The sequence below is a fragment of the Bombus vosnesenskii genome, unplaced genomic scaffold (genome assembly GCF_011952255.1).
Source record: "Bombus vosnesenskii isolate JDL3184/JDL3185 unplaced genomic scaffold, Bvos_JDL3184-5_v1.1 scf7180000013265, whole genome shotgun sequence".
NCBI classification, from domain to species: Eukaryota; Metazoa; Arthropoda; class Insecta; order Hymenoptera; family Apidae; genus Bombus; species Bombus vosnesenskii.
The window spans coordinates 8,479,701-8,497,299 of NW_022882925.1; the positions used below are offsets into that span (position 1 = coordinate 8,479,701).

The following is a 17,599-nucleotide window of genomic DNA, read 5'->3' on the forward strand; positions in this document are numbered from 1 at the left end:
TTGCTGCTGTCCCCCATAGTGGTATTCCGTACGTCCAGATTGGTTTTATGATCGTTTTGTATATTTTTAATTTATTTTCTATGCTTAATTTGGATTTTCGACTTGTTAGCTAATGCATTTGTCTCCTTGTTGTCTGTATTTTGTCTGTAATTGATTTAATATGCTGTTTCCATGTGAGTTGTGTTTCTAGGTGGAGTCCTAGGTATTTGACTTGCCTTGTTTGCGATATGTGCGTGCCGTTCAGTAGGATGTTTGGTGGTGTATGTTTTCGCAGTATGAATGTAATATGGTTGCATTTATCGGGGTTTGCTTTTATTTATTTATCTTGCAGCCACTTTTCTATTTTTGTGATACATTCTTGTAGTAATTTGTCTGCTGTTTCTACATTAGTGTGGCTGACTAGTACAGCCGTGTCGTCCGCGAATGTCTGTATTTTACTATTGGTATGTCGGCTGTGTATAATGTGTAATATTGGACCTAAGACGCTTCCTTGCGGTATCCCCCTTTTTTTGCGCGCGCGGGGAGGGGAAAATGCTATTACGCATACCCAAAGACCCGCGTCTCCGGATTATGTAGGACTCGGCAGGTGACATCGCCATACCCACTAAAAACTCCTCCTCATTCTCCCTCTGCTACGGTACTCGAGGCACCAACCCGGTACAGTCATTCGACATTACTTCGGGTTGGCATCTACACAACGTACCCAAACTTTTATCTTCTCTCCTCGACTCTGATCCTTCCCCTCCTTCCTTCCCTTCTTCTCCTGACCTCCATCTCCCTTTCCTTAAAAAGCCGGCATTTCATCGTCTTAGTGCAGAAATCATAAAATCTATTCCACAACCGCTCCTCCGCGGCCATCTTCTCAACGACCCGGTTCTCCAATTTAAAATCTTCACCGATCTCGACCTCTAACTCCGTTCTCTCCTCCGTCCATCTAGGGCACCAAAAGAGCACATGCTCGGCGTCATCCAGCACCGCACCACAATCCCAACAACTGGCGTGCGACTCTTTGCCGACGGTAACAGTTAAAGATACTGTGTCCCGTAAGGATCTGCATCGTGTGGCAGTTGATCTTCCTCTTTCTTTTGTAGAAGATCAGCGGATCTTCTACCAGTCTCCTAGTCCAATTGTAAGGGTTGTGGAACGCCCACTCCAATCTCCACCTGTCCTCTGCCTCCGTCTCCAAATCCTTCATTTCTTCTTGCCCAACATGTGCCATTTCCTCAGAGTTCTCGTTGATACTCCATACTGCTTCCACTGCAACCATGCCTTGATGCAAATCGGCATGCTGCCGGTAAGCACACACAAAGCCCCATGTGACACCGTACGGTAGGCGGTAGACGTACGGATCAGCGCCGCCCTTTGCGCCCTTCTCATAATCGTCCTATTTGTTTCTCTTCTCAAGTAGTTTGAGCGTGCAGGGCTCGGCTTTAAGGCCGACTGCGCCATTCCTCGAGTATAGAACTCATACTGGCTTCGCTAAATAGGTGTTCGTTAATTACCATCCACTTTAAGCGTCCGCCGCCCGGGGGACGACACGCATAGGTGGTCGGCGCGCGACTTGTAAAAACCCTGCCCTCTCCTTTCGGGTCATTGAACAAGTTGAACCTGCCCTTTCGGGCGGCAGCTCTCTTAGTCGGCGCGGCGCGATGCACGCACCAACGGGGGCCAAGAGGAGGCGGAGCTGCCAGCGTGTAGCTCAGTCCCAGCAGGTTGGCTTTCCAGCCGATTATTCCCTGCACTGTCACAGTATTCATTTGCATGAGTTCCGCCTGCACCGACGATCGCAGGGTTTCCTCCCCAGTTCTTTCTTGTCGTTTTTCCTTTCCTTGTATTATTTCTGTATTTATTATTTTCTATTCTTTTGTACTAATTCTCCTATCTTGAATCCAATGCCGTTGTTGTTCCAATTATTCATCTTGTGGGACTTCTTCTTCCGCTATTAGATGTAGTCTACTCCGTGATTGTTGTTGTTGTCATTGTTGGTGTTACCATCGTCGTCATCACTGGACCCTATATTGCACAGCATTGCGGGATCTTCTTCATCTTCCTCCTCTTCGCCTCTGTGCTGTTCGGGTAGTCGTCGTGCCAGTCTTGGACTTCTTCTTGGAGGCCGGTGTATCAGTTCGCCATGTTGTGTAATTCTCCTCTCTGGAGGTCGTCCCTGCGACTGCGTGCCCCCTCTCTCTCGTTGGATTGTCCTTCTCTTCTGCTCCTTTGCCTGCAGAACACTCCTTGTGAACAGGCGGAAGTGTGGATATATATCCTTGGATACGAATTCCCACTTTTCCTCCGGCCAGTGCAAGTCCAGTTCTCCTATTGCGTTCCGCAGTCTCTGCCTATCTTCGTTGAAGATTGGACAATCTTCCAAGATATGATGAAGGGTTTCTATCTCTCCGCAGTCGCACGTGTCTATCTCGCTCAGTCGGAATATCTTGGGCTTACTATTAAAGTCCCCGTGACTGTTTCTCTTCCCAGGGAGGAGGCCCATATCGGTGCATCATATAAAACCACAGACTCCCAGACGCCATAATACAGTCTCCTGACTAAATCGTTGGGCCCGCCGACGTTTGGGAGTAGACTCCGTATGGCGCCCAAGAATCGTTCCTCTTCCTTGTTAAGTGGATAACCTCCGTCTTCTCCCTGGCCAGGTGCAATCCAGCCTCGCAGCTGCCGTGGGACCCTATGACCTTGAGCAGAACCGCCAGATCGTCGGCGAACGCTACTGCTTCGGTATCCTTCTTCCGATTCAGCGCCTCCAGCACCCCGTCATACACGAGATTCCACAGTAACGGTCCTAAGACCGACCCCTGCGGAACCCTCGCGTAGATGTTCCTCCTTACGACACCGTCATGACAGTGTACCAGTATTGTCGCGGATGAAAAGAGAGTTTGCGTTTCGTCCCGGGACTACCGGTGGACTCGTCAATAAGGCTATGCCTGGTAGTCCCTGCCTTAGACGTAGAGGCCTCTCGCTAGGTGCGGTATTTGTATCGTGCGCCCGTAAATTCGACCGCTAGCGAGATAGACAGACTCGTTGTCGTCGTAGCTCTCTGGTGTTGACGACCTCTGGTCTCTTCCTGTGTAGGCGGTCGCAGTTCCTGCCTGCCAAGGGGCTCCATTGGAGCCGACCGCATCATTTTCTTCCTCACTACACGATACGGCCTGCCCCATGGATCCTGATCTAAGGTGGCGCAGAACCCCTTCTAACTTTCTTCCTTGCTACGCCCGATCGCCCTTTTCAGTCGCTTCCTAGCCTCCTTGAATTCGGCCACCAGGACCTCGGCATCATCCTTGCGGGCCGCCATCGCTCGCTGGGCTCTTCATCTAGCTCTTATAGTTTCGCTCCTTAAGGTAGCGAGCTCATCGCTCCACCAATAGTTGGCGCTCCTCTTCGGGTATCTCCTTTTCAAGTCCACGGCACATGTATGCTCCAGACTCTGGTAATTTTCTTTTCCTGCCGTGTTGTTAAGTAGTTCAATGAAGGGATCTATTATTTGGGCTTCAATGTAAATTGGCGGTGGTTTGGCGATGTGGATTATTGGTTTTCCGGCCGGGTCTGTTTCTTTCTCTTCTGGCAGTGCGCTGAAGGAGTTTCAGAGTGTAATTTCTTGTAGCCATTGTTGTCTTTCTGCTTCTATAGCTTTCTTAACGTTTGTGTTTGGTGTTATTTTTCGTTTTTTGTTGTAACTTACCACCTTCCAGCTTTCATCTTGGTGGGTTAGTTCGTTATTCGGTATTGGTTCCATCTCAATTTCGTTTGTAACTGAGCACTCCTGTTCTTCGTTTAGTGACTGGCTTGGTTTTGATATGTTTGTTGCTTTGTTTATGTAGTATGTTTCATCTTTACTAATTATTTTTATCGGTGGGATGTGTTGTTGCATTTTAGACTTAATAATAGTCTTCTTAGTAGAAGACACGGATTTCCACCATTTGGCTATGGGTGTTGTTGTTCGCAACTTGTTTTTTCCCACTTGCCGCACTTTCTCTGAAGTACTGTTTTACACGTCCGTTTAGCTCGGCTGCTCGGGCAGATCTCTTAGATTACAGTGTTAAGGGATTTTCCCAAAGTTCCAAAGGCAAGGCTCCTGTGTCCTTTCATCTCCAACATATATATATATATATCCATTCAAAAATATGAAGTTAACTTTAGAATCTCTCACACTGTTCGATCTGCAAAAAAATAATTTACTTCATATGATGTCTGTCTTCAAACCAAAGAACTTTTGTTAAAATATTTTTTTGATAACTTTAATTCCTTGTGAAATATTCTACTATTTTCAGTTAAACAAAATACCCTGTGTACATATAATTGCAAGTGGAAAAACAAAAGCAACATTTCATAAATGACTTATATTACTAAACTTGTATAAATATATATATAAAATTCATAATACATACCAAACATTTCGATCTTTGTTTCTGCAGTTCCCAATTTATTGGCAGCTCTGCATACATATTCTCCATATTATTTTTTTCCAATTGCGATCACTCTAATTGTTGTATCAATATATTGATCTGTAGTTGTAAAAGTTGAACATTGCCTTTTAACCAAACAACAGCTAGTGGAGGATAAGCTTCTACATGGCATTCTAAATCCATGTCATGTAGTAAAGGTTGACCAAGTCGTGGTCTTGGTGTTGTGATTACAGGTGCAAATTCAACTTCAACACTAATATTACGTCTAGCTTCATGTCCTACTCCATTTTTAGCTATACAATAATATGTCCCACGATCTTCCTTATGAATTATAGGAATTTTCAATATATTGCCACTGCAATATTTTGATTTGTTATTTAAAAAGGTTGTTAAATGTCCATAGAACAAAAAATAACTACCTACTGATAAATTAATCCACCAGTTGGTAATATGGCATTATTTTCCCTACACCATGAGATTCTAGGTGCAGGAAAGCCACCAGCATAACAGTCAAGTTGCACAGGCTGTCCTTCAGTAACAACTATAGCTCTAGTTGAATTGTCACTTACAATGGATGGTTTACGAACTTGCAGTTCAACATTTGCAGATACATAATTATTCAAAGAAATCAAAATTTTATATTGATAAAATCCAGCATCAGTTTCTTGAATATCTTTTATCTGAAGTATATATTATATTACTATTTGAATTACACGTTAAACAATAAAAGTATGATATGTATTGCACATAATATTATATTAACTGTAATCTAAAGGTAGATAAGGTATCATCATATTTGAGTGTAAATCTAGTATCTCTTATAATTAAAGTACTACCATGTGAAAGTGGTAATTGATCATTAAGAGCATTTTTATTAATTTTTGTCCATGTAACTGGAAAATCAGATCCATTTAGCACTGAGCAATGGGAACTCTACAGTTTCACCAGTATCTTTAATGTGAAATGTAAGATATTGTTGGCATACGCTGACTCTTAACTGAAAAATATGATAATACTGTTTCTATTTAAAGATGTTAGTTTAATTATATACAAACACACTGCAATATTCTAGATTCTAAATAATAATATTCCATGTGCATACAGAAATATAACATGGAATTCACTCTGTAATCTTGTGTAAATATCGCATTAAATAAATTGCATGCAAGGATATTCTATAAACATTAAATTTCGCACAAGGATTGATGGAAATCTGTTTCATTAAACACATAAAGACAAACTTATAAAATTTATATTAGAAACTAGTATGTACAGAATAGTACGTGCACATGAATCTCTTTGTTCTTTACCTGCATATAAAGAGGCGAATGTTAAAAATGTATAAAAAATCTTCATTATGACACACTCTTGTTGTTACAATGTTCCAACAACGCGAAAATAATAATAACAATCTTCACCTCTTTCTTATTAATATTATTTCCATTTGTTAACCAATGTTAATAACATTGACAACATTAAATATCGTCGGTTGTCAAATAGCGCAAGAGTATAACAATGAAAAGGAAGTACTATATTAACACGTGTTTGTTGATCAAAAATAAATATGGCTAATGACGTCTTTAATCAAGCGAAATACTGTTCCTAAAATATTTAAAACGTATGATATACATTAAAGGCTCTAAAATCATATCTTTATAACAGTTGTTTAAATATTTTATTTTGTTTTTTATCATACAATTTTCTATCGTTAATAATAATAGGCCTTAATTAAGTTAATAGTTGTATATATATTTTGCGTTCATTCAAAATTTTTAACGCATTTATATTGTGCATACACTCCTTGTCAAAAAGATAACCCAGGTGTGCTATCTTTAATTTCTCAATGACGCGTGTAAAGTTTTTCGTCTGTAACGTATAATATTAAAACATTATGAGCTTAGAATGTGCGGTTCGTTGAAAATAATTAAAAATATTATGAGGTTTAGTGTGTAACAAAAAAAATTGTTTTATTTTAAGAACGAAATGATAACATATATACAATATGAAAATTAATAATCAACATAAATTGTAATTAACAATAATTACTTGTTAAACATATATACTTATTTAATAATGGGTACATCCCCCTTTATTTTCTATTACTTCTATTATACGATTTGGTATCGCTTTATACAGTTTCTGGATATAATTTTGACTTAACCTATCCCATTCTTATACGTTTTGATACTGCTTTTCATTCGTGTATACATCGTGAACAAGCTCTGTCCAGCAATTTTCAATAATATTAAGGTCCCAGGAGCTTCAGGCCACGACAAAATAGATATATTATTTTCATTAAAATATGATTGGACCAATCCTGATGTGTGTACAGATGCATTATCTTGTTGAAGGATGTAATCAGTTCCAGAAATGCGTTCTGCATGATTGTTTATTTGTTCTTTGATTAAACTTATGTATCGGACACTATTCATTCTCCCATTGATGAACTAGGTATTTGTCTTGCCGACATAACCGATGCCGACCCAAACCATCACGCTGCCTCCTCCCATTTGTCGTCGAATTGCTGACATATCATGAAAATAATATTAGAACCCATCAGAACCATCCAAGTTGAATCCTTTTTCGTCTGAAAATAGTACCTGAAAATAATAGTCTTAATATTTTTGCAGGATAGTAGAACTCGACGAACACTTGAAACACTGGCACTAATACTACATTTCTCCATTATTTGTTTCGTTGTTAACTGCGAGTTGGAAGCTACGATCGGATAATGATGACGGCCGACCAGTATTTTTCTTTTTGCCATAATCTTCAACATTTTTTAAGAAATTGTGTATTACTCTACGACTTCTTCTTATTACTTTCGATATGTTTACTGCTGATAACCGTTGCTGTTTTAGTTCAAGAATTTGTTTTTTTGTCAGACTCGTTCAATTTTTTTCCGCGTCCCATACTTACAAATTTATATAATATTGTACTGTAATTTTTACTCGTTGATAGATCATGAGTAATGACTATTGAGTAATTTCAGTGCAGTTTTTCTTTGTTGTATACAAACATCTACGATATTGTGACTTATTTCCAGCAAGCCGTATATTCTGAGCTCATAATGTTTTGATATAATATGTTACAGACGAAAAACTTCACATGCGTCATTGAGAAATTAAAGATAGCACACCTGGGTTATCTTTTTGACGAGAAGTGTATATACACGGATGAGTAGGGAGATTGTTGATGCAATATTAAGAAAGTCAACCAAGAAATGTGCATTGAGAATGAGGGTCTTTAGCAGCGAACAATCGAACTATACGCAAACTTATTTTCCGAGGCTTTTGATGAGAGAAACGTGCGTATGTACGGCATGAAGAGAAATATGCATTCACAATAGTGGTGATCAGCGTAAGGTAAGGGCGAAAAAAAAACTATTTAAAAGTTTAATTAAACATTGGAAATAAATTGCTTTTTTTTGTATTGATTATAGAAGCAACAATCAGGATACCAAAAGGAACTAACAGCAACGATCATCTTGGAAGTGATTATACAATACGATAAAAACTGAGACTATTTATTATAAAATAATTATATAACATGTATGTAGGAAGAATTTCAATGAATCAGAGTAATAGCATTTTACAATATTGTTATCTATCCTTTTCCCTATACAAATCTACAAAATCTTACAAAAAATCAAAAAATAAAATACGCGAAATTTAAAGGCAAATTGTATAAAAAAGACCATGAAATAGCTTTCGAAAATTCAGAGAAATGATGTCAAATTCTAAAAATTATCGGAATAGTGCCACTTCTTGTAGGATTATATTCTTTTGATACAAAATCGAGATTCTGATAAATAATTTATCGCTAAACCAAAAATTTCAACTTCGAAAAATTCCTGGAATACATCATTTTCAAGGATTGGCGAAATTGTACCACCTCCTATACTAATATTTAATTTTCTCAGAGAAGATCACGTCGTTTCCAAGAATTTAAAAAAGTTTCGAATACCTCTCATGATATTTTATTCTCTTAATACTTATCAATACTTACCAATTTTCTCGAAACCTTTTGTCTCTTTTTATAACTTATTCTTTAAACTTATGAAAATTGAAAAAGATTTGAGGATCGTGGATATTGAAAAGATTTTATATGGTTAGACGTCCATTTGCAATATTAGATTGTTTTATTTAATTCAATTCATAAGCAATAATAGTACAATTTTACAATGAGTTCTTAATTTTGTGTATAATAATCTAATAATTTAAAACTACTCTAGTATGGCGTTGCGTTTCCGCTGCACATTTTCTAAACGTCTGATTTTAGCCAATTTCGTACTTCTGGTTGAATTTCTGCAATGCTCTCCGGCGATCACCCTACTTATCTCCAGTATATGTCGTAACACTGTATCTGTTCATATGCATGTGTTAGTTCTAGATTCTATGACGTAATACCGTATCATAACCTATATTTCGATTGTTTTTGTAACTAGTGCTCTTCAAAGCAATAATATAGACTAATATTTTCAAATAATGACTGTCAAAAATGAAAAAAATGAAAAACAATCAGATTCTGAGAAACGTAGTAATATTGAAGAAATAGAATATTCTGATCTTTATCCAGGCAGAAAAAATCAAAGTGGCGAAAACCAATCCCGTACTTGGTTTGATGTAATTACTTTTAATGAAAAAAGGAAAAATTACGAGAAGATAAACTGTGAAATTAATGTTTATAACTGTGTAAAAAAGAGTAAGATTCTTCTATCTATTTCTAAACATTTTTTAAATAAGTTTGTTCTACTTTGGTTATTATTGTACTACATGGTTATTATATTTTTCAAGTCTCAACTGTGCTCAACAGGAATATTATTTTGACATTAAAAATAAACAAAAATTCATATTACAAAGAAAAACAAAATTTGCTACATATTTTTCTTAAATTAAAAACTGTAATTATGAAAAAATTTCTCTGAAGCAAAATTGGAAAACTCATATTTAATATTATAATTTTGCTTGTATACAAATATTAATATATATATGTTTATATCACTTATATTATACAGTATATGCTATATATTAATCAAAGAATTATGTAAGTAATAAATTATATATATTTTAGGTCCTCTAGTGAAACTAATGTTAGCAGCATTAAAAAGTTCAGGATGGTAAGTAATATTTAGATTTTATATACTTTCTTATTCTGTTATATTCTAGGAAGTAAATAAGTGATAGATAATTTCAGTGAAGTTGATCTTGGTCGTCATATTTCATGTGAAGTATGTGATAATACAGTTACTGGTGGTTATGATCCTGACACAAATCAGGTAAATGTTATTAAAAATCTTTGTATGTATCAATATGTAAGTAATATAAAATATTTCATATTTTTTAGATTATAATTTGCCAAAACACTGCTAAGAGCAGAAATCGAGTTCAAAGCACTTTAAGTCATGAGATGATACATATGTTTGATTATTGCCGTAACAAACTTGATCTAAACAATATAGATCATTTAGCTTGTACGGAAATAAGAGCAGCTAATCAATGTCATTGTAGTTTTTTTGGTGCATGGTATCGAGGAACTGCTTCACCTTTTCATATTAAAAAGGCACATCAGGTAAGTATTGTACATATATTGTACATATTGTACAAAATATTCCCCTTCATGCAAATAAAATATATTAATCCCATTTTACATTATAGAATATATTATAATCATATTATACAATTGTTATTATAGTTATATTTTTGCTTTAGGACTGTGTTATGGACAAGGCTGTTAGGTCACTAATTGCTATAAAAAATATACCAAAGGAGGAAGCAATGGACGCTGTGATGCGAGTTTTTACCAAGTGTTATAATGATTTAGAACCCGTTGGAAGACGACTTCGACGAAATTCAATGGATATGGAGAAAGCATACTATGAGGGGCCATATTATGGATATTCAGAATAAAATATATTTTTTATAAAAGTGCTCTCAGGTTATGCACCTCAAAATAGTACACTTACTAAGAAATAATATGATTTTGTTGTATCATTTTAATACTCGCCTATGAAAATAGTTGTTATCATTCTTATTATTTTCATTATGATAGTGTATTTAATTGTATATTTATTCTGTATATACATCTAACCTTTTAATGATAATTTCGAAGATCTCTATATGAAGCAAGAAAAGTATGATTTTTGTTGATAATTTTATGCGAGAAGTTTTCGAAGACAAAAACATCTTTGAATTGAGACTTTAGCTTAAAAATTTATTTATTTGATCAATTTAACCATTATTTTATCGAAAAACGTAGCATAGAGCCTATATATTCACGCCATAATAGGCGTGAAGTATAGCTTGGCGATGCCTAAGATTCATATCGTTTGCCGAATCGTGTATGCAGAAATCCTTGAGGTCGGGGGGACTCGGGTGTGCGTCGATGGACTGTAGTTTCCAGGAGGTAGGAGAAGATGGTGTAAATTTCTGATGTAACAGTCGTCTGGAGCGATTCTACTTTTAGCCTACCTACGTATCTACCTACCTACGACGGGCGTGACGATATGAGTGTCCTCAGTTATTTTGGATGGCTTTTCCACAGTTCAGGTTTCCGCAACTGACTCTTACGATCTGTAATGCATCTTCAATATTGGGCTATTAGTAATAATTAAAACTAAGGTACAGAATTGCTTCCACAGCGTGCGGATCTCCTCACTCCCGTCACCCAAGAGTTACGCGGTGGACCTCTTTGCAACTCAAATTTACGAGCACTAAATTTATAATTTCTATTTCTCTCTACTTCGTCGCCTGAATAGAATCTTCAACTATTAACAAGAACTTATATTAAAATCCTTATATTCAATAATAAAGAATCCAAAACTGATATGATTATTACAAATCTTATATGCTATAAGATATATTAACAATGGTAACGCTAACGCTAAGAATTGATAACGCAATGAAAATAGCGACACATACGAGGTTTTACAATGAAAGAATGAGTTAGGCCTAGTAATACAGGTCGTTTTATACCCTGCTCATCGCTGTACATCAGATGCTGGTCTACATGAAAATGCAGCTCCTTCTTGATGGATGTTGATATTAAGATTGACAATGGAACTCGCGTTCGCATACCTGGATCTCGGATGTCATATACGAAGAAGCGAGAGATAAAAAATTGCTTATGTCGGTAAAACAGCAAGGCGTCGGTAGGCCGACATCACAACGTATTCTGCCGGTAATTATGTACTGCTATCTATCCGTATATACTCTAAATTACTGTTACTTTTGTATCCAATAGATGGCAACACATGATTTGTCCATAGACAAGCAACACGATAGTGCGAGATAAAAATAGACATATACGGTGTATGAAACAATAAGCGCAATAATGTGAGACAAGGATAGACGTATATCGCGTGTGGTACAAAGAGCGAAATATTGTGTAATAAAAGTGGATATATATGTATGCATATATATCCTACATATATGCTCGTGTTAGACAAGGGCATTAGTACCGATCAATCAGGAACAAGTGTACACGATCGCGAAGTGGTATTTGCTTCCTACTTTACGGAGAAGAATTTCACTTTGCAAAACAGAAATTACATTGCAAAAAATAAATACGTCACATCATTGAAATTCAATATTGAAGATACTACGAAAAATAATAAAAATTCCTTTTTCCTAATAAATTTTTATAATATTTGCGTGTTCAATATTTAGGATATATGATGATAGATGATTTTCATTGAAAATATAAAATGTTTCTGGAGTATCGATAAAATATTAATGGAATAAGGAATTTGATAGGCAAGAATGAGCTGCACAGAAGGTTGGATTTTTGTTGCTCCCATTCAACAGGCAGTAATTACAGACATCATAAACGCTTGCCAAGCCCAGAGTTTAGAATGAGCGCTTGAAGAAAAGTTTCCGCGCTAATTTTTCCCTCAAATTGGAGAAGTTTAATTGCTTCTAAAAGATATTTGACGATTTTCCTAGATCTTGAATATTCTATTCGACGTTCCTGTTTCTCTATCTCGGTGTTAATTTTTAGGAATTCTAGTAAATAAAATCTTTGTAGCTTCTTATGTATATTTATTTATTTAATTTCAGTTGTATCTTTTGGTAGATGTAGGATCCTTGTTAACTGAAGAAACATAATACATATTTATATCACTCGAAAATATTTCCAGCTATAAATGTGGAACATTATTATAAATTAATATCCGCTTACGAAGACTTACAAAAAGAGCAAAATTGTATTTTCTGAAAATTTATTTCGCTTTTGTACTGATAATTTTGTCTTTTAATCTCAAAATAGATTGATTTCATGGAGAAGTAGATGGATTACCATAGCAGATGGAAACGAATGTGTTTCTGTAGGAATAAAAATAATTACAGCAAACACTGGTTGATGTATGAGCGACTGCAGTAGATTTAATAAGATAACAATCTTTCAATTTTTTTTAACACATTTTATTTCGAGTCAACTATTTTTATTAGTTGAACATAATATATTTCAATTATGTTCGTTCTTAATTTTCGCTATACTATTCTATATTCTATATTCTATATTGAATTACTAGATTCAAAATATTCTTTGCAAAATTTTAATCAACGTGGAAACTCTACGAAATGATAGTACAATAATCAATGTTAATTTTCTATTGCGAGGTAATTTTTGCAATAATAAATTATTATACAAAAGTAAAAGATCAGAAAATATAAAGTCTCTTTATTTTTCGTTTCCATTCATTAAACAGGACTCGCGAGACTATTCAAGTTAATTGGGCTGTCGAGATCACCGGGTATAACGGAGAAAGCATTCAATTAGTCAGTAGAACACGTGTTAAATATGAGCCGAGAAATACGAAGAAATAACTTATAGATGTTCGTTAAAAGAATATATTACGTCGTCAGCTGTAAACTTGTAGATTATGCTTTGTAATTTAATATTTCCACGCAAGGTGAATTTTTCTTTTTTGACTTTTTATATCGATCGTAATTTTGAATAATTATCTGCTACGTTGCATTAAAAAGGATTTAGTTTAGATCTCCTCTCGTAATAGCTTTTATTTTATTTAAACGAATATATGAAATTTCCCTACGAGGACAAAGGATTATCATTTGATTTCCATTTAACACTTTGACTTGAAATTGATAATTGTTACAAGTAGTCTATTATCAGGAAATAGAGTAGAATGTTAAAGAAATAAGAAATAAAGTGGAATTTAAGAGATATAGATGCATAGATCTTGAAACACATATAGCATTAGAAAGAGAGAGAGAGAGAGAGAGAGAGATGTTGTCCATAAATTTATTCTTAAATTATCTTAAGTTTCACGAAACTGCTATCTCTGAGAATACCCACTCCTCCAGATTTTGCCATTCTACTCTAATTGCCATACATAGCTCATCTGTTGTTTTATACTTTTTCTCTAAAACGATTATTACTATATATTGTTACCTTTGTTTTATTTTGACCGGAATTCATGTGGAATTTTCTGCTTCGAAGCGTTCGATATAGCCCTTTAAAACGAAAGATAGCATCGGCTGAGGTAAAAAGAAGAAGAAGAAGAAGAAGAAGGAGAAGAAGAAGAAGAAGAAGAAGAGAGAAAATGTACGACACGGACCATGTGGGACATGATAAATCGTTCGGGTATCTCTTTTCTCCGATTGTCCGTGTAACATCGCCATCGTAGAGGCACGAAGTGCTACCATATTACTTCGTTTCGCTCGACCTGCTACTTTTTTGCCGCGTTTAAGAGAAATACGCCTTTACTTCCCATAACCTGGCGATCATTTTCAATCCTCTGCGAATTGTCACGTGTCAGGGCACGGGCTGAAAATTGCATTTTCAATAATTCATCGAAACATACGTGTGTTACTCCAATCTGTGAAGGAACCGAATAAATTATTTCGTGAAAAGACAAAGTGAAAATCAAATGGAAAACTTGTGAATGTAGTTTGTTTTAATAGCTGAAAAGATCAAGTTTTATGGAAAAGATCAAGCTCTGTGAATATAAAATATTGATATATATTGATCTAGGTGAAAAGTCCGAAGCTTTTAAACAGAAACACGAATGTTACGTATGAAGTCGTGACTATCGTGAGATTTTCTTCACGCACCTATGCGGCACAGAAGCGACACACACTTCGTATACATCGCAAATTTCACTCAACATTGATAAATCCACGAAATCTTAAATCAAGCGATTAAAGTTTTCACGTGAAAATGATCTGTTATTAACGTCCTTGCGCTAACTTTTTCTGCAATCTGCTCACGAGAGTCATCTATTTCAGTTCATTCGTCATTTACCACCAGCAACTTGAGCGTCGCGTCGTTGCTTCACGTGTACAGTACAAATACGAACGGCCGTTTCTTGCCGACTGACTTTTTCTGATAAATGTGCTCGACGAATGCTAAAGAACACGTCTCTCCCTCATTCCTTGACTTCTACGCTCCATCGTCCTGATAGTAGAAAATTCCTGCCTATTGCGAAGCCCTGCAATGCTTTGGCGACATCCAACCGAGTTTCTGAAACTCGGTGCACGTGCTCTGTCAACCTGATAATACAAAATAACAAGGGGAAGGAATACGCTTTTCTTGACTCGAGAAATGTTCCGCATTTCACTATTACGAAATGAATAGTTACTCATTGAAAAGTTGCTCTGTGTCACGTACGTTTTTACTGTTACTAATAATCGGCAGTTATAAATTATTAACTTAATATTAGTATAGTTGCATTTTAACTAATCTTTATTTTCTGTTGTCTTTACTTTAATATAACAAGTACTCCATGTACTTTAACAATTTCAGTATACAGAACTGGCAAGTGTAAGTTTTCAAATATACGAACATATATTAAAAATGGACAGATATATGTTCTTACATTTATTAATATCCATAATACCAAGAATTGTGTTACGAAGAAGATAAGGAACGAGTACTGGGAGGAAAAGGAAGGATCCTTTTTCTACTAAAAATTCATATGTCCCGCGTGTATCAGAAAAATATAGACACGGATGTGATCTTTGAAAGCCAGAGAGACAAGGGTGTGATAACGCACGAGTTTGATTTATGAGTATGAGTTATAAAACTCTGAGTAGATATGGCTGCTACTTTATTCTATGTCGGGAAGATCGCCGCGATATAGATATTCGATCGAATGTTTTTTGAAATCTTACGAGACTTAAAACTTTAGTCGAGTTATTTAAAATAAGGTATTTGTTGTCAAACGATCGTAAAAATCTACAAGTTCTGTGATATTTTCGTATTTTTATGTGAAAACTATGAAGTAAAAGTTGTAATTTTAATGGCGAACGCGAGAGGATAGTACGAAAGGCGAAGAATCGAAGTTAAGGAATCTTGGAGCTTTCATGAAATCCTTTGAGTAAATCCTTTGCCATCGTAGAAAATTTCTCGCGTTTCACCTAAATATGAAGGTCTCTGGCAATGTTATGAAGAAACCACGTCTTTTGCGATTTAACACCGGCGAAAACGGATCATCGAAGACGTTGCAAAGCCTTTTAGGCCGGATGCTGTCAAATTACAGAGGGTCGACCTGAATTCACCGTGTCAAACGTTTTTTTACCGAGAAACTATGTAAAATAAAAGACTGGCACACATATAGCGTTCACTTTTAAGTGCTACGTCCTGCACGTGACACTCGGTAGGAAGTTGAAAGGCAAAGCGGCAAACTTAGGTGTCGAAGTTCATCGATGACCTGGTTTAGAGTGTTTTTAATGAAACTGTCCAGCCGATTGAAAGTCACTCTGATTTATAGCGAACTAACGAGAAAGGTGTCTGCTTGTCGCGCACTTAGCCAATGATTTCTTTTGGTAAATGATTGTTTCGTGTATGTACGTATGCGTATATAGCGAGCTGATGATTAAAATCAAAGCTTATCGTTGCTTGTACATCTCGTGTAAAGCTATTGAAACTATCGAATAAACGTCGAACCTATTAAAACGATCTATTTTACCAGAAAAAAGTCGTGTAGCATCTGCGCGTGATTAATTTTTACAAAAAGGTTTCAAGTGTTAGAGGGTTAATGATACCGTGATTTATAACAACCGTATTTTATGATTTTCACGATTTTCGCCGAAAAGAGATTCGCAATCCGAGAAGGTGTTGCAACTTTCGAAAGACATCATGGAGATTGTGGCCAACTTTGACAGAACTGTTGGCCATTAATACCAAGTTGCGCTGCAAGCACAACTTTCCAACTGTAGTTGTCTTCAATTTCTCTCAATATACCATTTCCGCCTCAAAGTACGGTAGCTGGTCGCATGTTCCCGAAGATTCATTAAATCTTAAGTATCTAAAATGCGCGTATGAAATATGAAATACCGATCTATCAATCTGTTACAAATCGCTCTATATAGCGTGATCGTTATTAGAAATGAGGTGAAGGGCGTGATTGGTATCGAAGGAACATTCGAATTTGTTTAACAATAAATATTTATTAACAACTATATTCGATGAGTACACTTGGCGTAAAACTCGCGGTTATTAACTACGGTTCGCGATTACAAGTTCGAACTCGGGTAGATACGATTCGACATGCGCTACGAGTTCGGACGATGATTGCCTGAGATGTCGAGCGACTCGGATCAGTGCTTGCTACCAACTACCAACTATCAATTTGGACAGGCATCTTGCGACTGACTTTTCATCACGATGGTGCTGCATAGGAAAAACTATGATGGGGTGTGTCTAAGGATACGGGATCATCGGATTCGTTGAGGAAAGCATTGGTTCGGAAAGTGAGGGAAATGGACGTCGCTGTTAATTGGCTAAATTTTGAGTCGTTGGTTGAAAAAGGATGCTAACCGTCCTTGAGAGAAAGTTGCTAGCAGAAAGCATCGTACGTGGGGAAAGCAGATTTCCAGTACCTTCCCGTAGTGGGTGGTAGGTATAGGGACTGTAAAGGCAAAGACTATTTGTTCCTTTGGAGGACCTTAGCTAAATAAATCCTAAGATTTATAGCGGGTCCTTAGGTTAGCTGAAAATATTCTGAAAGAATGTATCGATATCTGGCAATCATCTTGTCCGAAGAATAGGGTCTTTGTGTAGCGAGCCACGAGAGAGAAACCGTTGGAAAGTTTGCTGTCGAGCGCCGCTACAAATATAATTCCATATTCGTATTTGTTTTTCTTTTTAATTGTTATTTAATTTGTACTTTGCAATTTGTCCAGCTGGACATTTGGTAAATTTTTCTAACTTAATTGCTA

The 17,599-nt window shown here is 36.3% G+C and overlaps 1 protein-coding gene, 1 long non-coding RNA gene and 1 pseudogene across 2 annotated transcripts; 2 read left to right on the forward strand and 1 right to left on the reverse strand.

Moving 5' to 3' along the window:
• Positions 1 to 3,027: 3,027 nt before the first annotated feature.
• On the reverse strand, positions 3,028 to 6,101 carry LOC117243244 (annotated as a pseudogene).
• Positions 6,102 to 7,524: 1,423 nt separating this feature from the next.
• On the forward strand, positions 7,525 to 8,012 carry LOC117243245. Its single transcript, XR_004495422.1, has 2 exons — positions 7,525 to 7,783; positions 7,861 to 8,012. It is a non-coding gene; the product is annotated as an uncharacterized LOC117243245 (long non-coding RNA).
• Positions 8,013 to 8,781: 769 nt separating this feature from the next.
• Positions 8,782 to 10,393, forward strand: LOC117243168 (mitochondrial inner membrane protease ATP23 homolog). Its single transcript, XM_033510417.1, has 5 exons — positions 8,782 to 9,122; positions 9,492 to 9,537; positions 9,615 to 9,696; positions 9,765 to 9,989; positions 10,130 to 10,393. Exons 1-5 carry the CDS (start codon positions 8,906 to 8,908, stop codon positions 10,325 to 10,327), a joined length of 768 nt encoding a protein of 255 aa, XP_033366308.1. The 5' UTR covers positions 8,782 to 8,905; the 3' UTR covers positions 10,328 to 10,393.
• Positions 10,394 to 17,599: the final 7,206 nt, after the last annotated feature.

Coding starts and splice junctions, on each gene's coding strand:
- LOC117243168 (XM_033510417.1), top strand. CDS start 8,906: ATGACTGTCAAAAATGAAAAAAATGAAAAACAATCAGATTCTGAGAAA. Junction 9,538..9,614: donor GCATTAAAAAGTTCAGGATG/GTAAGTAATATT, acceptor AGATAATTTCAG/TGAAGTTGATCTTGGTCGTC. Junction 9,697..9,764: donor ATGATCCTGACACAAATCAG/GTAAATGTTATT, acceptor CATATTTTTTAG/ATTATAATTTGCCAAAACAC.